Genomic DNA, 13,889 nt, shown 5'->3' on the forward strand with positions numbered 1-13,889 from the left:
ATAACAACTTAAAATGACAAATCCCCAGTTTTCTGCGGCTTCGTCTGGGCTTCTATTGATGGGATGCAGACCTGTCATTTGGCATGAACAACTGAACAAGACTGCACCCGACAACGAACCAAAAAATCCAACATGGCAGATGAACTTTTCCAAAGATATTGGTTTTTGGCTGCATCTGTCATTCTCCTTTGTGTCATGAAGTCAGCAGAAACTGGTCTGAATTGTCCTTTTCGGCCAAACAAAATCTCAATTCTGTGGGCAGCTTTAGTTGTATCGAGAGATGTTCCACAAATGCATCTGTTGTCAGTGTCATATTCAGTACTTAAGAATGGACAGCTCTTGATTTTTTTTTAGCTTTTAATTGTGCTCTTCTTGTGCAGGTATCTTCAGGAGGTTGGCTATACAGACACTATATTAGATGTTCGGTCACAAAGGGTACGCTCCCTGCTCGGACTTTCAGGTTTTGAACCAAATGGCTCTGTGGAACCGAAGAACCTAGAACAGATCCTTAATGGTGGAGATGCTTCACTTCAACAAAAGGGACAGGAAAACAAAAGGTAACCTTCTAACGTTGTCTTCTCATTCATGTTTATCTATCTATGCACATGCATTGTAATGTGGTTAAAGAGAACCTGACCTCTTCTGACGTGTCTATTTTAGGAAATGTTTTCCCCATGAAATAACAATTTGGGAGCTTCTTTTCTTCGAACTCTACGTTGTTCTGTTCCTCTGTTATTCCCCCTAGAAGTTTATGAATAAATTGACAATTGGGTGTTACCAGTTGGTGGTGTGTCCCTAGTCTGACACTGTTCAATTAGTTCTGACAGTGGAACTGTAAACATTCACCCCTTTGACAAGGGGAACATCCAGTTGTAAATTTATTCATAAATGTCTGGGAGGAACAACAGGAATGGCACAAATCGGAGTTCTTTGATAATGTTATAGAATTGTTTCATGAAAGATACAAGTAATTACTAAAATAGACATGTCAGTAGAGGTGACAGGTCCTCTATAAATCAATATAACCTGAAGGTTACCATAGACATTAAGGCCTTGTTCCCTCGGCGTTTATTCAAAGTGTTTTCGCTGCGTTTTACGTGCTGAAAAATGCGTCAAAATTTGAATGCTTTATTCTTCCCTTTGACATCAATGGGAAAACACATTGTCGTGCATACGACGTGTTTTTTTACGCGCACGAGTTTAAAAAACGCGTTCCTTAAAAAAATGAAGCAGCAGGTCAATTCCAAGTGCGTAAAACTCGCCTAATTCCCATAATCAGTGGGAGTCCTAATTACGCGCCCAAAAAACACGCGTAACATGTAGCAAGAACGCCCCTACTTTAAAAAGCGCTTTTCAAAAACGCTAGCGTTTTAAACGTGTTTACAAGTCAGCGTTTTTTTTTAGCGCTGTGTGATCAAGGCCTAAGTATAATTTGGATAATCGAATGGTAGCTATACACTTGACTGAGATCTGGTGTCCTAGGAAAAAGATTGAATGGTTGAATCTTTCTTGAAGGATACCTCTATAGTGATTTGTTACCTAGAAAGAAAGAAAAGGTCTCTCCTACTCTGCCAGTAGTCCTGTCTCCCGTTTTGGACACATATTCCCACTGGATGTAGCAGAGTTGCCAAATAGTGAGCTTTTATAGGAAAATTGGCAGAATTTCTTGGACAAGCTTGGTTTTCTTAAGTATTTTTGAAAAATTCTGTATGACTGTTCAATGAAAAGTTTTTAGTCTTTAATCCATCCAGCATTTGTGAGTTTATATATGTTGTATTCTTAATAAAGATTAATATTTGCAGGCAGTCTTACACCGAGTCTTCTGTTTTCTGGACATAGGGCAGAACATATAGGGACCTGAGCTAGGAAGCAGCTTGTTGGTGTACTCTTTATAATAGAAGTGGTCACCGCTATATTTGTAAATTGTCCTCCAAGATGAAAGATATTTTGCTTTTACTTTCACAACAAAACATAGTGTACCACTAGCTATAGATTTCCTTTTTAAAGGGATCCTGTCATCAACATCTTACCTGTTAAACTCGCCTGACCCCTCAATGGCCGCAGCTGTCCAGAGTTCGTTCCTGTTCACTTCTTTCCTGAAGTCCTCCTCTGTCAGTAAATGTAGTCGTTTAAACTCTTCCCGCCTTTTATGGTAATTGTTTTTCCCTCTGGGACGCAGCTTGTTAACCCCGCCCACCGCCACCACCTGGCGGGCCCTGACTGGCTAAGGAGCTGTCAATCAAAAAGGAGGTGGAGTCCACTCTGAGATGCTGGAGGAATGAAAATCTGACTCTTTTCGGATGAAGATTTGACTCTTTTCTGCTCATTTGCATACGGCTCGGGACCACTGAAAAACGGAATACTAAAGCTACAGAGCTTACTTAGAAGATATTTATAGCTTAGATGACAATGATTTTTCACCCACTTTCACCAGGTATTGCTGGCTTTATAGCTAAAATGCTGGTGACAGGTTCCCTTTAAGTTTCCATGGTACTTTGCACTACATTTTATTAGGGGTTGGATCTCCATTCTGATTGAGAGCCCCGGTAACCTATCCACATTTATATTTAATTGATGGAATTTTGTCTATCAATTAGGGACCTGAATTATGTGGCAATCATATATTCATGAAACCTAAATCAAATGTATACAGTAAAAAAAAATTACGATTTTGGGACGTTTTTCCAATTTAACCCCTTAAGGACGCAGCCTAGTTTGGGCCTTAAGGCTCAGAGCCCATTTTTCAAATCTGACATATTTCACTTTATGTGGTAATAACGTCGGAATGCTTAAACCTATCCAAGCGATTCTGAGATTGTTTTCTCGTGACACTTTGGGCTTCATGTTCGTGGTAAAATTTGGTCGATATATTCAGTCTTTATTTGTGAAAAATTGCAAAATTTAGAGAAAATTTACAAAAAATAGCATTTTTCAGAATTTAAATGCATCTGCTTGAAAAACAGACGGTTATACCACCCAAAATAGTTACTAGTTCACATTTCCCATATGTCTACTTTAGATTGGCATCGTTTTTTGAACATTATTTTATTTTTCTTGGACGTTACAAGGTTTAGAACATAAACAGCAATTTCTCATATTCTTAAGAAAATTTCAAAAGCCTTTTTTTGAAGGTGCCAGTTCAGTTCTGAAGTGGATTTGAGGGGCCTATGTATTAGAAACCCCCATAAAACACCCCATTTTAAAAACTAGACCCCTCAAAGTATTCAAAACAGCATATAGAAAGTTTTTTAACCCTTCAGGCATTTCACAGGAATTAAAGCAATGTGGAAATGAAATTTGCAAATTTCATTTTTTCTGCTGAATTTCAATTTTATTCAATTTTTTTTTAGTAACAGAGAAGGTTTTACCAGAGAAACACTACTAAATATGTATTGTCCAGATTCTGCAGTATTTAGAAATGTCCCACATGTGGCTCTAGTGCGCTCGTGGACTAAAACACAAGCCCTAGAAGCAAAGAAGCACCTAGTGCATTTTGAGGCCTCTTTTTTATTAGAATATATTTTAGGCAGCATGCCAGGTTTGAAGAGGCGTTGAGGTATCAAAACAATGGAAACCCACCAGAAGTGACCCCATTTTGGAAATTACACCCCTCAAGGAATTCATTTATGGTTTTTGTTATCATTTTGACAGCACAGTTTTTTCACAGCACCTATTTGAATTGGGCTGTGAAATGAAAAAAATGATATTTTTTCCAATAAAATGTCATTTTTGATCAAATTTTCTTATTTTCACAGGGAACAACATACCCCATTTTGTTGCCCAATTTGTCCTTAGTGCGGCAATACCCCATTTGTGGTGATAAACTGCCGTTTGGGCCCATGGGAGGGCTCAGAAGGAAAGGAGCGCTATGTGTTTGTTGGAGTCCAGATTTTGCTGGATTGGTTTTCGGGTGCCATGTCGCATTTGCAGAGCCCCAGAGGTATCAAAGCAATGGAAACCCACCAGAAGTGACCCCATTTTGGAAACTACACCCCTCAAGGAATTCATTTATGGTTTTTGTTATCATTTTGACCGCACAGGTTTTTCACAGCACCTATTTGAATTGGGCTGTGAAATGAAAAAAATTATATTTTTTCCAATAAGATGTCATTTTTGATCAAAATTTCTTATTTTCACAGGGAACAACATACCCCATTTTGTTGCCCAATTTGTCCTTAGTGCGGCAATACCCCATTTGTGGTGATAAACTGCCGTTTGGGCCCATGGGAGGGCTCAGACGGAAAAGAGCGCTATGTGTTTGTTGGAGTCCAGATTTTGCTGGATTGGTTTTCGGGTGCCATGTCGCATTTGCAGAGCCCCAGAGGTATCAAAGCAATGGAAACCCACCAGAAGTGACCCCATTTTGGAAACTACACCCCTCAAGGAATTCATTTATGGTTTTTGTTATCATTTTGACCGCACAGGTTTTTCACAGCACCTATTTGAATTGGGCTGTGAAATGAAAAAAATGATATTTTTTCCAATAAGATGTCATTTTTGATCAAAATTTCTTATTTTCACAAGGAACAACATACCCCATTTTGTTGCCCAATTTGTCCTTAGTGCGGCAATACCCCATTTGTGGTGATAAACTGCTGTTTGGGCCCATGGGAGGGCTCAGAAGAAAAGGACCACCATTTGGCCTACTGGAGCTTTTCTGGTGCTAAGTCATGTATGCAGAAGCCCCTGAGGTACCAGTACAGTTGAAACCCCCGAGAAGTGACCCCATTTTAAAAACTACACCCCTTAAGACATTCATCTAGAGGTGTAGTGAGCATTTTGACCCCACAGGTACTGTGTAAAAGATAATGCGCAGCAGATGGTGCAGTGTGAGATTTGCAATTTTATATATGTATATGCCATTTCAGTGTCCAATATAGTGTGCCCAGCATGCGCTACCGGAGATATACACCCCTTAAATTGTAATGTGGGTTCTCCTGGGTACGACAATACCCTACATGTGGCTGTTATCAGCTGCCTGGGCATACGGCAGGGCTCAGAAGGGAAAGATGAGGGGGGTAAGCTTTGCGGAGTGCATCAGGGTAAATTAAAAATCAAGGGATGTATGATACATTTTAAAACAATCTTTTATACAGAGCCCTGGTTTTTCGGGACACGTGTCACATTGGTATATTGTGTTCTTCCTTATCCCCCTCTTATAGCAGACTCTGCACCTCTTTTGACTCTTTCCCTTTCCACCGGTTTGGGGAACTTCTCCTGGAAAGTGTTGCCCTGGTACGATGCGTGTGGCCTCGCTTCCAGAAGTACTGGGTGCCCCCCCTTCCTGGTCCCTAAAGATTAGATCTTGAAATTCCAGGAAAGTTCCCCTCTGGCCTGCACATCGACGTAGCACATACGAATTGTACAAAGCCATCTGTATGATGTGCCCGGCCAGCTTCTTATACCACACCGCATGGCGCTGTAGGGCTTCAGGACTTGATTTGACAAGTCCATCCCTCCCATGTACCTATTGTAGTCCAGGATGCAGTCTGGTTTGGGGGTGGCCTTTCCTTCATATATCCTAAACCTGTAGGTATACCCTGATGCACTCTCGCACAGCTTATACATCTTCACGCCATACCTTGCCCTCTTACCTGGCAGGTACTGGCGGAATTGAACCCTCCCTTTAAAATGTACCAGGGACTCATCAATAGAAAAACACTTCTCGGGGGTGTATGCTTGGGAAAACCGGGCACTGGAACGGTCTAATAGGGGTCTCCGTTTATACAAACGGTCAAAACTGGGGTCATCTCGGAGTGGGCACGGCTCATTATCAGTATAATGTAAGAAGCGAAGTATTGCCTCATTTATTTATTTTTTTAGGTTCCAGTTCATTTCTGAAGTTGCTTTGAGGGGCCCATATATTAGAAACCCCTATCAAACACCCCATTTTAGAAACTAGACCCCTCAAAGTATTCACAACAGCATTTAGAAAGTTTATGAACCCTTTAGGTGTTTCACAGAAATTTAGAGCAAAGTAGAGGTGAAATTTACTCTTTTTATACCATTTTTTTTATAACACAAAAGGATTTATCAGAGAAACGCAACTCAATACTTATTGCCCAGATTCTGCAGTTTAGAGAAATATCCCACATGTGGCCCTCGGGCGGTAATGGACTGAAGCACCGGCCTCCGAAGCAAAGGAGCACCTAGCGGATTTTGAGCCCTCTTTTTTATTAGGCACCATGTCCGGTTTGAAGAGGTCTTGTGGTGCCAAAACATTGGAAACCCCCCAAAAGTGACCCCAATTTGGAAACTAGACCCCTTGAGGAATCCATTGTAGTTTTCATGTCATGCATGCGGCTTTTTGATCAGTTTTTATTCCATTTTTAGGTGGCGTGGTGACTAAAAAACAGCAATTCTACTATTGTTTTTGTATACTTTTTTTTACAGCGTTCACCGTGCGCTATAAATGACACATTCACTTTATTCTGCGGGGCGATACGATTACGGCGATACCAGATGTTTATAGTTTTTTTTTATGTCTTATGGCGTTTGCACAATAAAATACGTTTTGTAAACAATCATTCACTTTTTGTGTTCCCTTATTCTAAGAGCCAGAACTTTTTTATTTTTCAATCAATAAAGCCGTGCGAGGACTTATTTTTTGCGTAACGAACTGTAGTTTCCATCAGTACCATTTTTAGGTACATGCGACTTTTTGATCTCTTTTTATTCCATTTTTTGGGAGGTGAAGTGTCCAAACAATTGTGATTGTGGTACGGTTTATTAATATTTTTTTTTACGGCGTTCACCGTGCGGGATAAATAACAAAATAATTTTGTAGTTCAGGCCGTTACGGACGCGGCGATACCAATTATGTATAGTTTATTTGTTTGTTTATATATTTTTATTAATAATAAATGACTGATAAGGGAAAAAGTGGGACTTTTACTTTTATTACTTTTAAAACTTTTATTTTCTTATTTTTACACATCTTTTTTTAACTTTTTTTTTACTTTATTACTTTGTCCCACTAGGGGACATGAGGGCAGGAGGCCCTGATCGCTAATCTAATACACTGCACTACATGCGTAGTGCAGTGTATTAGAACTGTCAGCTACTCACTGACAGCAAGCATAGTGGGTCCTGACGTTGTCAGGACCCACTAGGCTTCCGTCTATGGCATAGCCGGACGCCATTGTTTGGTGTCCGGTTGCCATAGTCACCATCGCCAGCCGCTGTCGCGTAGCAGGCCGGCGATGGCAGCTTAACCCCTAAAAAGCCGCGATCTCTATAGAACGCGGCTTTTAAGGGGTTAATCAGCGGGGACACAGCGATCGGTCCCCGCTGTAGGAGCTGTGACAGCTGCTGAACAAGACAGCAGCGTCACAGCTCCTGTATGTGTCGGGAGGACGGCCGAAACGGCCGTTACTCCTGAGACGTACTATTACGGCATGGAGCGCGAACGATACAGCTGCCATGACGTAATAGTACGTCAAGGAGCGGGAAGGGGTTAATGTATCTTGCCATCAAAGCCAAATCCGTCAAGTCAGCAGGACCTTAGTGCCAGATGAACACTATGCATATTACGTTTGGATTTGCTGCGCCTATTTTAATGCGGCAAATCCGCAGCGTAATACAGTACCAGCTAAGTAAATACGATTAAACCCCTTTAGGACCCAGCCTGTTCTGGCCTTCAGGACACAGATGATTTTTTAAAATCTGACGTGTTACTTTATGTGGTAATAACTCTGGAATGCTTTTAACTATCCAAGCGATTCTGAGATTGTTTTCTCGTGACATATTGTACTTTGTTAGTGAAAAAATTTTGTCGATAATTTTGGTATTTATTTTTTAAAAACACCAATTTAGAGAAAACTTGCAAAAATTTGCATTTTTCTAAATTTAAACGTATCTGCTTGTAAAACAGATAGTAATCACACAAAATAGTTACTAGTTTACATTTCCCATATGTCTACTTGGTTTGCATTGTTTTTTGAACGTCCTTTTATTTTTCTAGGACGTTACAAGGCTTAGAACTTTAGCAGAAATTTCTCATATTTTAAAGAAAATTTCAAAAGGCCATTTTTTCAGGGACCAGTTCAGTTCTGAGGTGGCTTTGAGGGCCTTATATATTAGAAAGTCCCCATAATTCACCCCATTTTGAAAACAGCACCCCTCAAGGTATTTGAATCCGCATTCACAGTGTTTTAACCCTTTAGGCGTTTCACAGAAATTAAAGCAATGTAGAGGTGAAACTTACAAATTATTATTTTTTGCTGAAATTCATTTCTAATAAAAAAAAATTCTGTAACACAGAAGGTTTTACCAGAGAAACGCAACTCAATATTTATTGCCCAGATTCTGCAGTTTTTAGAAATATCCCACATGTGGCCCTAGTGTGATAATGGACTGAAGCATCGGCCTCAGAAGCTTTTTTTTAGAATATATTTTAGGCACCATGTCAGGTTAGAAGAGGTCTTGTGGTGCCAAAACAGTGGAAACTCACCAAAAGTTACCCCATTTTGGAAACTACAACCCTCAAGGAATTTATCCAGGGGTATAGTTAGCATTTTGACCACACAGGTTTTTCGCTAAATTTATTAGAATTAGTCTGTAAAAATGAAAATCTACTTTTTTTTTTCTGAAATAACAGACATTTTTAATATTTACAAGAAATAATAAAGAAAATGCACCCCAACATATGTAAAGCAATGTCTCCCGATTACGGCAATATCCCATATGTGGTGGTAAACTGCTGATTGGACCCACAGCAGGGCTCAGAAGGGAAGGGAGCGCCATTTGGATTTTGGAGCACGGATTTTGCTGGATTGGTTTTCAGTTCCATGTCGCGTTTGCAACCACCTGGAGGGACCAAAACAGGGGAAACCCTCCAAAAGTGAACCCATTTTGGAAACTACACCTATGAAGGAATTTATCTAGCGGTATAGTTAGCATTTTGACCACACAGGTTTTTTGCAGAATTTAGTGGAATTAGGCCGTGAAAATGAAAATCAACTTTTTTTCTGAAAAAGCATAGAAATTTTAAATTTTTACAAGGAATAAAGGAAAAAAAGAACCACAACATTTGTAAAGCATTTTTTCTTGATTACAGCAATATTCCATATGTGGTAATAAACTGCTGATTGGACTCATGAAAGCGCTCAGAAGGGAAGTAGCGCCATTTGGATTTTGGAGCACGGAAATTGCTGGATTGTTTTTCGGTGCCTTGCCGCCTTTGCAACGCACTGGTGGGAACAAAACAGTGGAAACCCCCCAAGTTACCCCATTTTGGAAACACCCCTCAAGGAATTTTTCTAGGGGTACAGTGAGCATTTAGACTCCACGGGTCTTTTGCAGAATTTATTAGACTTAGGCGGAGTAAATTAATATCACAATTTTTTTTCCACTAAAATGTTGAATGTTCTCATTTTCACAAGGGATAAAGGAGAAATAAACAACCAATTTTTGTAAAGCAAATTCTCCCGAGTACGGAAATAACCCACATGGGGTCAAAAAGGTTTTTTTCATTAGAAATGAATTAACCCTTTCAGGACTGATCCATTTTTTTTTCTTTTTCCACCAGAGTGATGTGAGGGCTTATTTCTTGCGGGAGGAATTGCAGTTTCTATTGATACCATTTAAAGGTGCCAAGTACTGGGAAAAAATAGGAAAATATAGTAATATAGGAAAAAAATCTGATTCAATTTTTGGGGGTTTTCGTTTTTACAGCTTTCGCCGTGCGGTAAAAACAAAAACTAAAGCGATTTTGGCTGTTTAAATTATTTACGGTTTTTTATGGTGTTCACTGTGCGAGTTAAATAATGGCATATTGTAATAGTTCGGCCTTTTACGGACGTAGCGATACCAATTTTATTTTTTTACATTACTTTAGAAGAAAAATGGGAAAAGTTTTTTTTTTTTAACTTTAAACTTTTTTCTTTCTCACTACTAATAACTTTAATTCTTCTACACATTTTATTAGTTCCCTTAGGGGACTTGTACCAGCGATCATTGGATCGATGGTACAATATACTGCAATACTAATGTATTGCAGTAAATTGTTATTTTTACAGGCTTCTATAACCGCACGATCGCTGTTCCTGTCCGTTAGTCCTTGGTGTCAGCAGTAATTAATACACAGCCGACACCCGCAGCGTATTCAGCACGTGAGCCGGCTCCATACATCACCCGCCCGCACCATGACATGCTATTAAGTCATAGTGCGCAAAGGGGTTAATGCACAGCGGATGGTGTGAATATTGCAATTTTCCACTGATATGCCATTTTAGTGCATAATATGTTGTGCCCAGTTTGTGCCACTGAAGACAAATACCTCATAAAACGTTAAGCGGGTTCTCCCGGGTATGGCGATGCTATATATGTGGGCACAAACTGCTGTTTGGGCACGCTGCAGGGCTCAGAAGCGAGGGAGCGCCATTTTGCTTTTGGAGCGCACATTTTGCTTGGTAGTTTTTCTGTTTTGGGTTTCGTTGTTATTTCAGTTTATGATGTGGGGGCATATGTAATCTGTGCGGAGAACATCAGGGCATAATAAGAGGGTATAATAATGCAGTAAATAAATAATAATTCATAGATGTGTGGCCGCTTTTAGAAAACACTGCATATTTTGCATCGCCATATTCTGAGAGGCAGAACCTCTTTATTTTTTCACCACCGGAGCTGTATGAGGGCTTATTTGTTGCGGGACAATCTGTAGTTTTCATTGGTACTATTTTGGGATACATGCGATTTATTTTTTTTGATTTTTTTTTTTTTGCTCACTTTTTATTACATTTTTTTTGCAAGCCAGATGATCAAAAACAAGCAATTCTGACAATGTTTTTTTATGTTGTTTTTTGCGGTGTTCACCGTGTGCTATAAATGACAATTTTACTTTATTCTGCGGGTCGATACGATTACGGCGATACCATATGTATATAGGTTTTTTTTTATGTTTTGCAGCGTTTGCGCAATAAAATCACTTTTTTATAAAATAATTAATTTTCTGTGTCACCATATTCTGATAGCCGTAACTTTTTTTTTTTTTCAGTCAAAAGAGCTGTGTAAGGGCTTGTTTTTTGCGGGACAGGTAGTTTTTATTGGTACTATTTTCGTGTACATGCGACTTTTTGATCTCTTTTTATTCTCTATTTTGGGAGGGGTGGTGACCAAAAAATAGCAATTCTGGTGTAGTTTTTCATAGATTTTTGGGGTGTTCATCGTGCGGGAAAAAATAACACAACAGTTTTATAGTTGGGGTCGTTAAGAACGCAGTGATATCAGATATATGTACTTTTTTTAACGCGTTCATTTTTTCCTATAATGAAAGTCTTATTATAGGAAAAAAATGCAGTGTTTGTTTATATAACTTATATTTTTACACTTTTTTTGAAAGCATTTTTATTACTTTTTTTTAAAACTTTTTTCACTTGTCCCACTAGGGGACACTTAGACTTGCAGCTTTGATCACTGCTAGAGTACATTACACTACACACGTAGTGGGACAAGTGAAAAAAGCTTAAAAAAAAAAGTTGTAAAAATGTCTTCAAAAACAGTGTAACGGTCATTGTGACGTGACAGTCACACTGACAGGAAGCTTTGGAGGACCGGCCGGAGGCTGATCCTCCGATGCTTCCGTACATGGCAACCCGGAGGTCATTGTCTGACCTCCGATTGCCACGACAAGCATCGGCAGCCCCCACAATCGCTTCGTGGGGGCTGCCAATGTGCTTCAAAAACCTTAAATGCGGCGAACGCAATCTGTCGCCACATTTATGGGGTTAATTGATGTAATCAGCGGCGATGGTCCGCTTACCGGCAAGGCTGGAGTGTCAGCTGTCGGGGAGAGCTGACCTCCCGGTTCCCAGACACTGTCCGTTAGGACAGTGTGCGCGGGGAACTACTCCGCAACTGTACGTCCTGATGCGGGAACTAACCCCTCTGCAGGACGTACTATTGCGAAGAGGTTAAAAAAGAATCTCATCTACTCGTTGCAGTTTTTTTCTGCACGTAATTTGACATGTGGTACATGTTTGGAAATCTGCAGCGTGTCAATTTATTTTGCTTTTCCACTTGTGAATTGTATCTGATTAGTTTTAAAAAGGCACCAAAATTGGCAGCATAAAAACACACCTGTTTCCGCAGATACATATTTTCTCACCAAATTCTGCAATGTGTGCTTTTAGCCTGAGGCCGGGTTCCCGCGTAGTGTAAACGCTGCAGAAATTCTGCAACGGAATTCTGTGCAGACATTCCGCAGCGTTTACAGTAGCAGCAGAGTGGGTCAAATTTAGTAAATCTCATGCCCACCCTGCGAAATAAACCGCTTCATAAACTTTAATTGACCTGCGGTGCAGGAATTAATTCCGCAGCATGTCTATTTATGCTGCGTATTCATTGATTTTCTGCTGCGGGTTTTCCCTATCGAATTCAAAGGTGATGCAAAACCCGAAACAGAAAGCCTTGCGCTTCTACCTTTGCGGCGTATTCACAGCGTTTACGCTGCAAAAATCGCAACGCCGGAAAAACAAAACGTACTCATCAGAATGCCCTCCTTCTTCATGCAGTGCGGCCTCCTAGGATGGCGTTGTATCCCATGTGACCACTGCAGCCAATCACAGGATGCAGCGTCATATGGCCTGAAACATTATCAAGGGAGGCCGGAGCAGATTTCAAAGGAGGGAGGGGGTTAGTATGTGCACTTAATTACGCAGCGGAATTTCCGTCTGAAAAATCGCACCTCATTCTGGTGCGATTTTTCAAACGGAAAGTCCTGCGGGTTCTAGGTCGGAGACGCTGCATGGTTTTTACGCAGCGTATCCATCCCGTGGGAACCCGGCCCCAATGCGATCGATAACCGCTGGATCCTGCGTGTCTGAGACAATCAGTACTGACGACTCCTGACTGATTCGGCAATATACAGCTTCTATATATAACAGGGTACCTAGAAGTATCTCAAAAACCTTTTTAAATAAAAAAAAAAATATATATATTTAAAAGTTGCATTAAATCACATTATATATACACATACACATACACATACACATACACATACACATACAAAGGCAGGCATTTGTCAAACCTGGACTCTTCAATCAGACTGCCAGATAGAGAAACGTGACTCACTCATCACTCCTCAGAACACTTTTCCACGGCTCCAGAGTCCAGTGGCGGCTGCTTTATACCACTCCATTCAACACTTGACATTGTGCTTGCTGATGTAAGGCTGGCATACAACTGCTCGGCCATGTAAACCTATGTCATGAAGCTCCCGGGATACATTTTTGTGCAGATGTTAATGCCAGAGGAGGTTTGGAACTCGGCAGTTATTTTTTCGGCAGAGAATTGGCGGCTTTTATGCATTATGCTTCTCCGCACTCGGCGACCCTCCTCTGTAACTTTATGTGGCTGAGTTCATGTAGTTCCTAAACGCTTCCATTTTGCAGTAAGACCACTCACCATTGATATGGATGATCTAGGAGAGAAGAAAATTCACAAACTTGTTACGAAGGTGGCATCTTATTACAGGACCACGCTGGATTTCAGGGAGCGCTTTAGAGCGACCCCTTCTTTCACAAATGTTTGTAAAGGCAGCTGCATGGCTAGGTGCTGGATATTATACATGACAATGGGGCTGAATGAAACCCCTAAATTCAATGATTAATTCCATGCATTCTGTGCCTTCATGACCAAGCAATATTTTTTTTTTTCGTTTTTCCATCAGGTTCAAAGAGCTATACCTTTTTTTTTTATTTTCCAGTCAACATAGCTTTTTAATGGCACCATTTTGGGGTACATATTTATTGATTAACTTAATTTTGTTCGGGAGGGGGGGATATAAAAAAAATACCGTCCATCGGCGTCCATCTTGTGGTTTAAATAACGCATTACCAGCACCGATCTCTAGAACAGGCCCCCTAAACCCTGTTCTACCTTTTTTCTGC

The 13,889-nt window shown here is 40.3% G+C and overlaps 1 protein-coding gene across 4 annotated transcripts in view; it reads left to right on the forward strand.

Annotated features, from left to right (window-relative positions):
• Positions 1-13,889, forward strand: part of STRN3 (striatin 3) — a 200,768-nt gene that overhangs the window by 61,580 nt on the left and 125,299 nt on the right. For all 4 annotated transcript variants that reach the window (XM_075844282.1, XM_075844283.1, XM_075844284.1 and 1 more), the window contains one exon: positions 381-557. In XM_075844282.1, the coding sequence (XP_075700397.1) occupies positions 381-557 (177 nt within the window). The remainder of the gene's footprint in view (positions 1-380; positions 558-13,889) is intronic.

Source organism: Rhinoderma darwinii, chromosome 12 (assembly GCF_050947455.1).
Source record: "Rhinoderma darwinii isolate aRhiDar2 chromosome 12, aRhiDar2.hap1, whole genome shotgun sequence".
Classification (NCBI taxonomy): Eukaryota; Metazoa; Chordata; class Amphibia; order Anura; family Rhinodermatidae; genus Rhinoderma; species Rhinoderma darwinii.